Source organism: Cervus elaphus, chromosome 30 (genome assembly GCF_910594005.1).
Source record: "Cervus elaphus chromosome 30, mCerEla1.1, whole genome shotgun sequence".
Taxonomy (NCBI): Eukaryota; Metazoa; Chordata; class Mammalia; order Artiodactyla; family Cervidae; genus Cervus; species Cervus elaphus.
Window position 1 is genome coordinate 65,978,835 of NC_057844.1, and position 15,933 is coordinate 65,994,767.

Here is a 15,933-nt window from a genome sequence, read left to right on the forward strand (position 1 = left end):
AAGAAGCAGCACTTCACCCTAGATCAAATGCTCTCAGAAAGTGGAGGTAATTCCATAGGAAGGTATCTTAATCCATGTGACCAGCAAGGGGGTTGACTATGATGAAGATCAATCCATAAAAGGATAAATGTAAAAGTACAGATGCACATCTTGCCAGGGAGAGGAGATTTTTGGTACTTTCGGATGGCACAAGCACCTTGTTTTTGTCTGTATTTAGACAAAATTTTTATGTGGACTTGCTTTGTCTCATGTCATCATGGTGTCAGAATGATCTTGTCTGAGGTGGGTGTTCTGTGAGCTTGTTTATGTGTAATAGACTATGGTGACCTGGCCATGAGTGCCAGGCTGGATTCTCAATGTCCAGAGCAGTTTGTTTTGTCTTTATGCATATGTACCCCTGCCCTCCTTTTAAGTCACTCAGTCATGTCCGACTCTTTGCGACCCCATGGACTGTAGCCCACCAGGCTTCTCCGTCCATGGGATTCTCCAGGCAAGAATACTGGAGTGGGTTGCCATTTCCTTCTTCAGGGGATCTTCCTGACCCAGGGATCGAACCTGGGTCTCCCGCATTGCAGGCAGACGCTTTAACCTCTGAGCCACCAGGGAAGCCCCATGCATATGTACCCCCTGCCCTCCTTTCTGGTATAATTTTTTCATAACATACTGTTTAAGCTTTTATTGGAAAATATTTGAATTGCACAGAAAAGTAATGATAGTAATATAATAAACACCATGCAAATATCTGGCAACTTATGAAGTAAAAGATTACAGCTAAAAGTATTTGGTCATTTCTCTCAAATCCTAATTCCTCCTGGGAGGAAACGGTTATCTTGAATTTGATGTTTATCATTCTCAAGTACACTGCATGTTCTTTCCTTTTTAAAAAAGATATTCATAATGTTTTATGGTCTCCTTCCCTTTCAGGAATTATATAAGCTCTAACTTTAATGCAGACCTATGATCCTTTTTTTTTATTTTGAGGTTGTTTTAAGTAGGCATGAAAGCATCCAACTTCATGAAGAATCATGAGACAGGCACCCTATACTTCACATGGGACATAATTTTACATAAGTGCTGTTAAACATGATAAATGAATTTTAATCACCACATCAAGTACTCTGTTCATTTGCTTTCTCCATGCCCTACGGTGATTTTAATCACAGGGGCAATTTGTTGGTTTTATTTAGCAAAATGTTGGGTGGATTTTCCTTCTTCCCTCCACTGGCTCTCTTAAACATTTTTGACACTAACGGAGCTGAATCAATTGGAAATTCACATTTTATGCAATAACAGACCATTTTAATTTCATGAAGCAAGCCAGGGTTTGGCTTCCACTTGCGAAGAGCACTGAAGAAAGCAATATTGTCAAAAGAAGCGGCCCAGTATATCCAGAGATAAATCTATCGAATTAAACCCAAGGCTTTCATTAGCTTTTACTTTACATTTCCCTACGACATAAGCATTAATTAAACCCATCGGCGTCTTTCCCCTTGCAGGAGACATTTCTCTCTGACAAGGAATGTCAACCAAGGGGACGTGTGGCATGGGAGACCTGCCAGTAAAATCACACTTGGTCTCCCAGGGAGGAAGGCTGATGCGTTCTGACGGTCGGACGGGCAGACACGGAACTCAGTGAATGATTGCCATCTCTTCTTGCCCTCGCCGTCTAACAGTCTATGGTGATGGGCTGACTGTTTCTTGCCTCACTCGAGGTTTCTAAAGATAAGCACACTTATAACTGTGTTGCATCTCTTGTCACCTGTTGTTACTTGGTACATTTCAAATAAAAGCAGGGACCCTGTGGCCTTCTGAAGTCTTTAATGTACCTCTACTTATGTGACAGGGGCTGAAACTAAATATCAGGTCTCTTAGTCACTTTGGGTGCTACGACAGAAATACCATAAACTGGGTGGCTTATAAATAGCAAACATCTACTTCTCATATTTCCAGAGGCTGGATAGTTTAAGATCACATCACTTGTGGATTCAGTGCCTGGTAAGGGTCTACTCCCTGATTCAAGACCCCATCTTTTGGCTGTGTTCCCATGTGACAGAACGGGCAAGCTCGGTCTCTTAGGGGACTCTTCTCTAGGTCTTGAGTGTGGGTGCCAATCCCATTCATGACCTAAACACTTCCCTAAGGCCCCATCTCCTAACATCGTCACCTTGGGGGTTAGGATTCAACACATGAATTTATTGGGGAGCACAGAGACTATCAGACTGTGGGCTCAGGTTCAACTTGAGTCTGGAGTATTTGGAATGGTAGACACCCCACGGCCCAGATAAAAGTCCATGGACAGGACTGAGGGGCTGGTGAAACAGAGACCCCAGTATTTGAGGGAAATGCCAGAGAAACAAACACCCTGAAGGCCTGATCATTCTGTGCTGACATTTCCTTCCTTCTTGCAGGAGAACACTTAAGAATCTGTCCTCAAGAGTACACGTGCTGTACCACGGAAATGGAAGACAAGCTCAGTCAACAGAGCAAGCTGGAGTTTGAAAACCTGGTAGAGGGGACAAGCCACTTTGTGCGCACCACGTTCGTGTCCAGGCACAAGAAGTTTGACGGTAGGCGACAGCTTTTCCTTCTCCTTGGACTGGGTGTGCTTTGCGGTGCTAGATTCTTGATCCTATATGGAAGACATTTGCTTTAAGTGGAAGCTTTTCTTTCCTTCTTAAACATTTATACCTGTGTCTATTTTTAGGAAAGCCGTGAGCACTCTTGACAGTTTGTACAGCTTGGCAAAACCTGAGTTAACAAAGAGCTGTGTGGCATTTGCAGTTTGCCTGTGAGATTTATTTGGAATGATTTTGGCTTACATTTTCATTATCAGAGTGATTCTAAGTCAGCTTTTGTCACACCATAGCTCGTCTTCAGTTTCCATCTAGGGCCTTGAAGTCATTAAATGTCATTTAAAATTATTTGAAATAGAATGTCACTTTTAAGAGGACAGACTTGTTTTAAGTGCCAGTTGATGTAGACTCCTTTGTTTTAGAATGTACCTTTCCTGTAATGTAAGTAACTGCATTTTATATTGTAGTTGAAATCGTCTGGTAGAAGGTTTTGACCCTTCATTGATTTCCTGATTATAAGCAATTGACTTCATTTCTATATTCTGTTTGTTAAATAAACATTTTGTATTAGAAAACACAATGAGCAAAAATAAGTATGAGTAGGATTCATGTTGGATTTTCCCATCAGAGCCTCAGAAAGATTTTCAAGAGCAATCTGACTTTTATCAACTGAATGAATAATGATAACGATAAAGATAAATATTCTTGGGTAGTGAGGTGTTGTCAGTGCTCTGTGAAATGAATGCCCCTTACTATGGCTCCTTGTAAACCAGACTTTCAAATTGTAGGGACCCTTTCCTGAGTGCCTTGGTCTTAGGAAATTGCATGACAGAAACAGAACAGCCATTCATTTCCTCCATCCTTTCCAATCAATGCACAACAAAGCTGGTTCAGAAAAATCTTGCTAAGTTTATCTTTTTTTTTTTTATTCTTTCTCTCTCTGTAGTAGATAAAATGTTCTGCTTGGTGGCTGCTTTAAATTGGCTGCACCAATGTCTCTTAGATTAGTCCTCCAGGTTCTAAAATCAAGATTATGTGACATTTTCTGTGGAAGTGAAAGGGATTTATATTGTTGCAAGTATATTTCAGCGTTTTCATGTTCTTCCTCTTTCTATCACTCTGCTTTCAACTGTATGTGAGGGTGTATATAAAAGTAACTCTTTATTTAGATATGATGCTGTGACTATTGTTCCCTTGAGCGCAACTAGCAAGGACTTGGGAGTTGGCCTTGATTTACAGATTACAAATCCAGTGACTTTTAGGAGCCCTGAAGGGGCTCTGTTCTTGAGGAACTATAATGTACAGGATTACTTCAAATTGAAACAAATTGAGATGTGTTATCCTGTGTTACAGAAAGCAGGGGAGGGTGACCTGCTGCTCTGACTTCGACCTATATCTTTAGAAAACAGCTCTTAGTGCTTTTATAAAGTTGTGCTCCAAAATTAAGTAGGAGTAATCCCAGGGCAGTATTCACGTTGTGTATGCGTGCAAGCTCAGTCACTTTAGTCGTGTCCAACTCTCTGCCACCCTATGGACTGTAGCCCACCAGGTAATTCTGTCCATGGGATTCTCTAGGCAAGAATACTGGAGTAGGTTGCCATGCCCTCCTGCAGGAGATCTTCCTGATCCAGGGATCAAACCTGTGTCTCTTGCATTGCAGGTGGATTCTTTACCGCTGAACCTCTGGGGAAGCCCATGTTATGTAACATATATTCCTTTAAATAAAAATATTAGACTTAAGGTAGATTTTTGTTGTTTTTTTTTTTAATAATGAGTAAAGCTATTCAACAAGACTGAGTCAGGTACTTCCTGTATTCGTCCATCAATGACTTTCAATATCTGTGGATTTATAATTATTAAACCCAGATGTGTTTCTCCTATTAAAAAAAACACTCTCTCTTTCTTTCTTTCTCTCTGTGTCTCTATCTTTACAGGTATGTTCTAAATTGTTCTAATGTGCTTAAGGGTCTTATGTTAGTTGATTTGACAGGACATTGATTTTGCTAAGATTTGATCTGACATGGGGGTGATGAATTCTTTAACAACAGTGCGTTTCATTGTTGTTGCATTAGGCTGGGATGGGAGAGAAGTTAAGGTATTTTTTAAGGAAGCTTTCAGCTATTTTTTTTCCCCAAAATATAGATGGGATCTGGTGAGCTTAGTTTCTGAAGAGTTGTCTTCAAAACTTATAAAAATTAGTCCTCATGATAATTTCTGCCCTTTGAGCAATTTCATGAAGGTCATCCATGCAATTGTATGATTTATCTTTTTATCCCACAAAAGCAATCCTGCTAAGTCACCTTTCAGGAATGCTGGTACATTCATGAGGGCAGTTTTCCATTTGTTCCCTTAACACTTTTTTAACCATTTCCTGGTGGTATTTAGTGATGACTATCAGCTGGTGTGCACAGGACGCCTTCCTGGGATCTTGTGGAATGTTATTGTTTGGATTTTGTATTCCTGGATGAACCTGATGGTGCTTTGAGGAGCTTTATTTTTAGTCGCTTCCTATTCTGAGTCATTTTGCATGATTGCTGGAATCTCTTGACCTAAAGTGTTCATTTTGCATCTCTGCCTCTGGTCCCACTTTCTCAGAGATCTTGAGTTCTCATTTGGATTTTAGGCATCTTTGTTGGTTCTGTGTTCTTTATTATATGAAAGAGGACTGTATCATATAAGAAGGTGGCCACTTACCTTCCTATTTTCAATAAGTACAGCAACAATTTAAATTGCACCTAATATATGTGATTCAAGTCCAAACTCTATTCAGAGTGGCTAGATTCAATCACAGTTAATCATTAGTCCACAGTCTAGTCATTATGCTAGAAATGTTTTTATTCCATTTAGCTTGTCATTTTGTGGTAGAGGTGACTTTTAAAATTTGAAATTCAGAAACGTTTAACAGGACATAACATTACATGTATTGTCATATTCTTTCCCCTTTTCTATTATATCTTTGGTAATATTTAGTAGATACTGTATAAAATTATAAATATTCATTGCCTGGTTGGAAGCTAAACTTGAATGACTATGAATTTTCCCCAATCTCCTAAAAGGGCCCAGCTTTGCTCCCTAGCCCCATTAGCTAAAAATGTATTGCTGTGAATCAATGAATAGAAAAAAAGGGTAGCTGTGAGGCAATGAATTGAAAAAGTATATAAAACCAATTGTAGAAATTTTCACTCTTCAGCAGTGAATTTCCTTATAGATGAGTAGATTACCCCCCCCTTTAAATATAGAGTTGAAATATGATGATTGTATATACAAGTTTATATCCTTGGCACCAGTACTCTTCCAAGTGTCTTACATGATTTTTATTTTGTTTGTTTGTTCTCCCTTTTCTGGCCAAATCTCCACCTCTGCTTGGCATTACACATCCCTGCGAACCCCTCACCTGTTGGCCAGAACCTGCCCACTGCTGATTCTCAGACACGGGGATGCTCTCAGTTTGCTCCGCAGCCAAGCCTAGATTTTCCAGCACACCCCAGTGGTTAAAATTATGGATGAAGGCCAGCCAGGTACACCTGGAAGAATGATCACAATTCTATTCCCTGACTTATGGCCTTTCTCACTTTTGCCAAGTACCCCAGATAGCCAGAAATATACAAACAAATGGATCATATAAAGATAAAAAGAGTGACATCTTTGTGTACCCACTCATTTTCCTAGCATTTTGGTGTTTAGTAACTGCCCAACCTGTCCGATTGGCATCTGTGTCCAAATCCCAGTGGCTGTCTTGCTTCAAATTTTGTTAGGATCCTAGGAAAGTGGAGGGCAACCAAATCCTTTGATAATAGGAATGGTGATAATACGCAACATCTGGCCATGTTCCTCGCCCAGTACAGACGTCAGCCTGTTTACCAGCAGTGAGCTGCAGTGCAGAGCTACGTAGACTCTCAGTTGCAGAGTCAGCACCCTGTCCCAGGCTGAGCCCTCCTGGGTGCTTGCTCTTAGTCACAACCGCCCCATAATCTCCCTCGTGTTCTCTAGTCCCCAAATGTGCTGAGATTTCACCATCAGCAGCATCTTTTCCTCTATCTCCCACCACCAGTTACTCCCAGTAATTGTGGGGAAGAGGTGGAAATGTCTTACAGAAAAATGTGGAAAGAGATTTAAAAAAAAAAATCCTTAAAGAAAGAAAAGAAAATTACTCACCTAAATATAGTCCAGCTCCCAAGGAACTTGGAGCCTGGAGAGAGTAAACGACTTGCCAAGTTTCCACCAAGAATGATGAAACCAAGACTGTAACCTGATGCTCTTGACTTACATCAGACTTATAAATAGTAATATGATAGCAAGTCGATATTTGGTTGAAATTCTAGCTCAGCTTTTATTTGTTTTCAGTGGACATTGGCTAAAAATTACTGATTTTCTTTCAACAAGGAAATTGTGATATTGGTGGCTAAAGAATCCAGCCATATTTTTGGAAAAGGCAGCATCAGTGTTTAATTGAATATTGTCCCTAAATTAAAGGTACATGAGTGTTTTGTGTCAAAAAAGCTATTAAATCAATGAAGGCATGTTATTTATTCTCCTCACCTCATGAAGCCCTGGTAGCTTCTATCCTGATGTAAGCACAAGCACCCTATTCTCCAGAGTCATATATGGAATATGGATTATTCAGAAACTGAAAAATTTAGTTGAAGGGATATATTACTTTGGCAATTTTTTCTTTATATTTATTTGAGCTGGTATTTATTCATATCTGAGTCTCAATATGATGTTTTTGTTTAGTGTGTTCTTGGTCTTATTATTTTACTTTCTTTGTGGTTTTTATTTATGTATTTTTATGATATACATTTGTCCAGAGATCTTGGCAGCAAGTACATTTTTAAAAGCAAAATAAAAAGAAAAAAAAAAAGTTGAGCAGTAATTTCCATCCTCCCAAAGAACTTATTCCATGGTAACACCCTCAGAATTCTTATTTTGACTGAATGCGGAAATAATTTATACATGGCGCCATAATATTTTTATGCTGCAAATCTGCTTGTGTTTTTTTTTAAATATCATTTCTCATCTATATGCTGTAGAGATGACAATAATGTAATGATATCTTTAAAATATGGCCTAATTTTCTCACAGAATATACTTATTTGAAAAGCAAAAATCCCCAAGTAGATTTCCTTATGGTAGCAGAGTCTTCTATATTTCCTGTCACATGGATGGGGTATATGTGTCTGTCTGTCTGTCTGTCTGTCTGTGTGTGTCTGTCTGTCTGTGTGTGAGTGAGATTTCAATTTGGAAACATTTATTCAGAACCTATTGTATAAAGACATCTAGCTAAGGGTCTAGTACTTACAAAGATGACTAATAATGACAGAAATATGGTCAGTGCATCACAGAGTTTACCTTGTTGGGGGTCTAGACATCCATGTAAAGCTAACTCTAAGGAAGCCAGAATTGACTCTGCCATATAGTGGAAGTCCAGAGAAAACTGGAAGCAGTCAAGTATTTTATTGGGACACTAGAGAAGGAAATCAAACATATAAGTGAATAGTGCTTGCTGTGATAGGGCTTCCCTGGTGGCTCAGTGGTAAAGAACCTGCCTGCCAATGCAGAGACATGGGTTTAATCCCTGAGTTGTGAAGATCCCATGGAGCAAGAACTGGCCACCCACTCCAATCTTCTTGCCTGAGTAATCCCATGGACAGAGGAACCTGGAGGGCTGCAGTCCATGGGGTCACAAAGGAGTCAGACACAACTGAGCGACTGAACAACAACAAGAGAAGACTTGTAGAAGATGGAACACCCTGGACCCTTAAAGAATGACTTAAAGTTGTGAAGGTTAAAGAGGATCCAGGAGGCAGGTGGCAGGAGGAAGTATAGGCATCCATCTTGTTTGCATTGTCCACAAAGTCCTTGGGACATGCCAACATAATTACAGTTGATTCCCCTCAACAGTGTTAATTTATCGACATTTGGCATACATTCATGATGTAAATAATCTGTAGAAACATTTTTGTTCCTGTATCAGTCTACTGTTGTTTTATAGCAACCAACCACAGCATTTCAAGGCATAAGTAAGAAGCTTCTCTTTTTCCTTGAGTGTGTCTTTGGGTAGCTAGAGTTTGGCTGTTTCAGGCCTGTGCTCAAAGAGGCTGCCTCTAAACTGTGGATTTGATCTGGTCTGTTCTAGACGTTTTTTGGAAGTAGCTCTCTATCTACATTCTTCTCATGGTGGAGTCTGGCGACTGTATTACATAAGTAGAAGCATGATGCCCCTTAAAGCCCAAGTTAGAATTAGCAGGTTGTCTTCTCAGCTCCCATTGGCCAAAACAGATCTTGTGGTCATTCCCACCATTGATGGGCAGGGAGTGTTTAACCCCGAAGGAGCTGGAGGTGAAGAAAGGAGTAAATATTTCTACATCATAACCTACCACAGTCCTGGCTGACGACTTCTTGCTATTCCTTAAATAATGTTTTACCTTTCACGTTGACTTGTGATATATGTATTTTTGGCAGGTGGGCAAAGGTGGGGAGGAAGGCAGAGTTTTCTAGTAATTCAAGAGCAATAATTATTTCCCAAATAAAGCACAGTTAGTCAAACACACGTGTTACAGACTACCTCCTATATCCTAGCACATTAACAAATACACTCAGGACACACACACCACTTTCTTGATATTATTCAAGAATACATAGATGTGATATTTCCATTTCTTATGTTACTACCCCCCCCCAATGATTGACCAGAATAACATGTTAACTGTAATTTCATAAGGGTTATCATGTTAATTAGCATCCGATGTAGTTACCCAAATGCCTCCTTGAACATTGCTGGGCCAGTATATCAGAGATATATGGGCTTCCCTGCTGGCTCATTAGTAAAGAGTCTGCCTGCAATGCAGGAGAGCTAGGAGATGTGGATTCGATCTCTGGGTTGGTAAGATCCTGTGGAGGAAGGCGTGGCAACCCGTGCCAGTATTCTAGACTGGAAAATCCCATGGCCAGAGGAGCCTGGCAGGCTACAGTCTATGGGGTCGCAGAGAGTTGGACACGACTGAGCGACTGAACTGAACTGAAGTGACTGAATACATACATATCAGTGATATGTATTTCATCTGGATGACACTACTATGGAAGTCAGAATGTGTTGAATTGGGTTTTAGAAATTAGAGAAATGGTCTCTCTGGCATTGGAAAGTAATCTGACAGTTTTCCCAAAGGGTAGCCCTTCCAAAATCAAGAATCACCTAGTCAGGGATTGGGTTTTGCCAGAATTAGTAAATAGATTTATAAATCTCAAATGCCATCCGTGTGCGGGGTGTTGGAATAAATGGTCCTTGCATGGTTGAAGACTCTTTCAATTCAGGGCATGAAGAACCCTGATCTTTGTATAAGTGGAATCTCCCTCCCTCCTTCCTTTCTTCCTTCCTTTCTCTCTCTGTCTCTCTTTCTTCTCTTAGGGCAGATCTTTCAAAACTAAGAAAATACTGCTGATCAGTAGCTTTGTGTCCTTTGTGATGGACTCCCAATCATTTTCTAATTCTTACCCCACTACCACATACCTCAGAGTAACTGAAAATATTACGCTCCCAGTATAGTTGTAATATTATCAGCTTATTATCACCAATTCCCTTGCATGGTGGCTTTGCTGAGCAGCTGTTTCACAGACGAGCCAAGTTCTTTTAAGTATTTCTCTATCAGAGGCTGAAACCAGCCTACCAGAAGGGTTCTTGGTCATGAATGTTAATGAGCAGACAAGTATCTTTTCCCTGACAGTGGCTCACTAATCCTTTGAGTAAGCATGACTAAATTATAAGAGAAATTTTATTTCAGTTAAATTGATCTGCCACTGGTTAGAGAAAACAGGTTTTCTTATTTTAATGAAAATCAAGAAAAATATTTAATGGTGATATAAATTAGAGTTTGGTGGAAAAATTTTGGTCCCCAGACCTGGGAATGCAGTAGCTCAGTGTAGACTGGTTCAGTTGTGTGGTGTGTATAAAGTCAATGGAAACTTCATTATCTCCTGTTAGGTGTGATGTGCAATGCGGAATGGTGTAAGTCCTAACTCTTCAGCTGAAATTTTGTATGAAGAAGCTCTTGACCTTTCTCAAGTGGTGTGAAATTGGAATAAAAACTGGGCTTTCTTCATTCACTGAGACAATATAAGACCTCCCTTTTCCAAGCAAATAACATGGTAAATGAATAAGAAAAATGTTTATGTGCTTTTTTAAGATTCAGAAGAAAACTATGCAGGTGAATCTTTATTTCAAATGGCATACCTTGTCCTGATGGAGTCCCTGAGGTGGACAGATAGAAGGAACAAGATGGGCATAAAAATTATCGTGGTTGAAACTGGTTGGTGAGTCCATGGGGCTTTCTTATAATGTTCTCAATTTTGGGTGACTCCCAAATGTCTGTAATTAATATTTGTTTAAGGAGAGAACTGACTTAAGCACAGGCGGAACTGAGGATTTCCAAACTGTGAATTCATTCTGAATGCAGAACAGTGTCAGTGGATATTGCCATTCTTATGTCTTGCCATTTCAACAATAGTAAATGTTTTTACTAGTTTTAAATGTTTTAAATAGTAAATTCAACATGCCATTTTCAAATTGCAGAGATGAACACAATTTATAGATCTTTTAACTCAAATCAGGGCCACTTAGCTTCTGCTTCTACCCAACATTTTATTATTGTGTTGCTAGAACTGGCATCTGTAGTTTATCTGCAAGAACAGGCCTGTGAAATGAGGCTTAATCCTTAGATGTTCCTATTAATTGTGATTCAAAATGTCAAACTCTTGGTTAGAAGGTATATGGACACCAAGACAAGGAGATTATTCCAACACAAACTTTGGCAAGATTCAGAAGAAAATGTAAAACATAGATTATAAATGCACTATAAATAATATTTCTATATCACTAGGTAATCTTCCAATGATTCTTAGTTGAAGCACAACCATCATGAGCTCTGTGTGTTTGGCCTTTTAGCAAATCCAAAGGAAAAGACTGTGTGTCTAAACAATTAATTCCATGTGATTCCCTTTATTCCATTAAAAAGGGGGAGAATCCTAATCTCACATGCAGACATAGATTTAGCTAATAAGCTTGCATGATTCATGACACTCAGAGAAATTGTAGGAAAAAAATCATCCATTACAGTTTCAGAATTTTCCATTTATTATTCTTTCAAAAGGTTTTTTAATATTCATTAAATAGACAAATATTATTCTTCAGATGATTATATATAGTAATACGTGATCTTCATACTGTATCCTCCCTACCTAGTGGTTTAATTGAATCCAAACAACTTGAAAATGAAAGGCAAACTTTGAAGGAAGATAGCAGGAAATTGGGCCTTCAAGGCTTTTCCATGTTGGAAGAAACTGTACTTCTCCACCTATTTTTTATTTCTGAAAATTTCTTCGCATATTTTCTGCTTTTGAAAGAACAGTGTGTAGTCACTACAAGTTTTTGTTCTCTTGCCGTCTTATCTCCTTCCCTTCGGTGCTTATGAAGTTGACACCTTATCAGTTTCACTTATTTAGTGTTCTTTTAATAGTATTCTTGAAAAAAAAAAGTATGATCTATTCCCTGTTGAAGTCTAAGCTCATTAAGTATAGAGATTAGGTCTCCTATTTCTATTTTATCTTCCTAGACTTGACTTAATATGGAACATATTTAACAATGCTGCAGTGTTGTTTGACTGTGGCACCAACCCGCACAGACCCAAGGGCACAGACCAGTCAGATGAATTACTTAAGCTCCTATAATAAATGCGACAGAAGAAAATAGGAAGCCTTGAATTTCAGTTATCTATTAACTCTGAGGGTCCATAAACCTGGAAGTCATATTTGATTTCAGCAGCATTTATTCCAGTGGATTTAATAGAACTAATTTTAAATTCCCTGAATGAAGATGGTCTTTATTTGGAGTGGAAGGAGAACCTTAGCTCAAAAAGTGCGATGAGTACACTCACACACACATACATGCATACAGAGGTTTATACATGTGAGTAAGGAGGGATTAAGAGGCAAGAGTCTCTCAAAGGACCAGTTAACACAGAGATTTGTGTGCTCAAACTCTGGAAATTTTTTAAAAAACACTTTTTAAACATTAGAACAGTTCCTTTCTTTATTGGACTGTTTTGATGTTTTCATTAAAAGTCAAATAACCCTATAAGTAAGGATATATTTCTGAGCTCTCTATTTGTCTCTCTTTATGCCATTGCTATAATGCCTTGATTACTGTCACTTCATAGTAATTTTTTAAGCTGTGTTAGTCCTCTTCCAATTTCAAACAGTGTAGTTTGTGATTCTATGGTTCCTTTGGGATTTAGAAATCTTCGTTTTGCTTAAGCATCTCACTTCTCTGGGTCAGCACCCTTTGAGTATCCCTGGGTAAGTGGAATTGAGAGATCAGTTATCAGGATGTAGGGCTGAGGCAGATAAGAATGACAGAAGCTTTTCAATCTTTGCTTTGTCCTGTTAAGGTCAGTTTAAGGGCTGCCAATAAAAGGTCCACAGTATGTAAGGTAGGATTCAAGCATTTATTGACCAAATGGTGTTTTTCCTTTTTTTATTCCTTATTCAAGATTCTCTTTTTTTCTTCTGATTTTGACACTGAATTGCATGCCAGATCCACAACTCATGTAACGTTTTGCAGGCCAAATTATACTGCAGTTGATTTTTTTAAAAAAAATTTGTGAACTACAAATTTTCCTTTTCCTCTTTTATTTTCTAGTTTATAGGATCTAACAAATACTTATTTTTCACAATCTAGAAAATGCAGTTCAATTTTTTTTCTCTATTTTTTTTTTTTTTTTTTGTGGCTTACAGGATGTTTTCTGAAGCCAAGTATGTAATTTATTTTTAATAGCATTTTTAAATTTTAAAGTATTATATGCTTTTTATAGAACACTTGGCTAATTTAACTTAAGGCATTAAAAAAGTTAAAGTTACTTTAAATTTTGGCCCACTTATGGAAGAAAATCTGATCTCTGAGGACACTGAGGTAAAAATATAGTAATACAAATATTTGATTTCTCATGAGAGTTTATTCAAATAACTTCTAAAAAAATAAAATAAATAAAATAAGTTGGAACTCTTATTTCCTATGTTTAATAGTTTATAATATAATAGGAAAAACAGAACCCAGCCCCTGTAGGAGGGAGGGAGGGATTTCCTATTTTGGGGGGAATAATATTTCCCTACCCTTTATAGCATTTGGTCAATAAAACTTTGGATCACTTTTATTAATACTGTAATTGGGTTGGTGTTCTTTACTGAGAGTGTAATCAGAATTATGACAACATAGTTCTGAAGATTTGTGGGATGTAATAAATTGTGATGTATATTAAAGAAAAGGTCAAAGAAGTAAGTAGGATGAATCTTCTTCACAAAGTAATGAGCTAAGGAAAACAGTTCCAAGAAAAAAAAGAAAATCTATCATTGCTTCCACTTTTCCCCCTTCTATTTGCCATAAAGTGATGGGACCGGATGCCATGGTCTTAGTTTTCCATAGGGAGCTGACAGTCCCATGGAACCCACATAGACAAGCATCTAAGTAGCAGTAACACAGACTGGTACCATGTGTGAAAATACAGATAAAGTAGAAGAAATGAATGAAATTACTCCATTAAGGGGAAATTAAAACAATTCTGAAAAGATCAAATGAAAATTCTCTTGGAAGTTGGGAAGGAGTTGGACATCAGTTTGGACCCAGGGAGATGGGATGAGGAGGTAGGTGGGAGGGGGGTTCAGGATGGGGAACACATGTAAATCCATGGCTGATTCATGTCAATGTACGGCAAAAACCACTACAATATTGTAAAGTAATTAGCCTCCAACTAATAAAAATAAATGAAAAAAAAAAAAGAAAGGATGTGGAAATGTGAGGGAAGGTGTGGAGGCGGGGAATCTGGCGATTCAGGCTTAATTCTGTTGGTGGACAAAGGATACTTGAATGAAAGAGGAGCTGGACCCATTGTTAAGGGCCTTGTGTATGCTAAAAAAGTGGGGAAATGCTTCTATTCTCTGAAAATCAATGGGTTTTCTTATTTATTTTCATTTAAATAATCGAGTTGACTGTTGATCTTGAAGTTCTGTCGACAAAAGTTAAAATCCCTGTTGAGCAACAACTTACAGAGTTTACCCTGTGCGGTTTGCTCTGTTTGATTAATGGCTGACAGCAGGCATGTGGATTAGAGAACAAAATGAATTCCGCTGATTCCTTAGATCCTTCAGTGTTAGGGCCTGTATAATAATATTTGTAAATAAACAGTAAACTTCCAGGCATCTGTGAGTTTCTTTCACGTGTAGTGTGTGTATGAGACTGCTTTGCAAGAGGACTGCTAAAATGTTGGTTCTACTCAAAGTTTCAACAGTGATGTATGGGGAACGGTAGGTTTAAACATAAACTGTTCTAGTATCTTACTTTCAGGTTCCTCATGACAGTGAATGTGTCTTACTGTCGTTTGTTGTAGTTTCTAAGTCATGTTCGGCTCTTTGCAACCCCATGGACTGTAGCTCGCCAGACTCCTCTGTCCATGGGATTTTCCAGTCAAGAATACTGGAGTGGGTTGCCATTCCGCACCGCCCCCCTCCCCCCCAGGACATCTTCCCAACCCAGGGATTGAAACTGTGTCTCCTGCATTGCGGGTGTGTTCTTTACCACTGAGCCGCTAGGGCAGGCTAAAAAAATGTGAAACACTTCACAAATTTGCATGTCGTCTTTGCTAAGTCCCAAAAATTGTTAAATGGCTCACCTGATTATAAAATGAACGTTACCTTTCATAAGGCCCTTCCGTATACACCATACCTCAGCCTATGAAATGATTTGTCTTGTGGAAATTTTCTCACAATTGTGTCAGATCCCAATTTCAAAAGCTAATCGGTATTTGAACTTGTTAAATTTCACATTGTTATATTTCATGAATTGTTACATTTCTGTTCCAAATATCTAACATAAAGTTTCCCCCCAGCAATATTACATGCAAGCATATAGGATAATGACCCTGCAACAAGTATTCCAGTCAGCAACTGTGGTAGACTCATAACTAATGATAATTGCCCTCTTCATGTAATGAGGTAAATTTTCTCAGTAACAATTTCATATGCAACTGACTTAGTATATAGATCATTGGGGATGGATGAATACAAACATCTCTGTGCACTCAAATCCTTCCCATCGTTGAAAACCCCAGAGCCTCAGGAGCTCTGCTAAGAAGTCTACATTATGTAAAGATATGCATATTTACTTATTGCCCATTTATATAGTGCTTATTAAGTTACTATTGGTTTTTCAGAGTTGCTAAAAAGCAACCTTAAATCCTCACTTAAAATGCGTAATCCTTAAAGGCAATGGAAATCTCCGTTGGTTCACATTATTAGAAATGGACTGATCCACAATAGT

At 38.5% G+C, this 15,933-nt stretch overlaps 1 protein-coding gene and 1 long non-coding RNA gene across 2 annotated transcripts in view; one reads left to right on the forward strand and one right to left on the reverse strand.

Annotated features, from left to right (window-relative positions):
- Nucleotides 1-15,933, forward strand: part of GPC6 (glypican 6) — a 1,191,916-nt gene that overhangs the window by 297,835 nt on the left and 878,148 nt on the right. Inside the window, exon 2 of the mRNA XM_043892444.1 lies at nt 2,409-2,567. Coding sequence (XP_043748379.1) covers nt 2,409-2,567 — 159 coding nt within the window. The remainder of the gene's footprint in view (nt 1-2,408; nt 2,568-15,933) is intronic.
- Nucleotides 2,536-6,796, reverse strand: LOC122687022. The gene is made up of 2 exons (XR_006338990.1): nt 6,729-6,796; nt 2,536-2,629 (listed from the first exon to the last, which is right to left on the reverse strand). It is a non-coding gene; the product is annotated as an uncharacterized LOC122687022 (long non-coding RNA).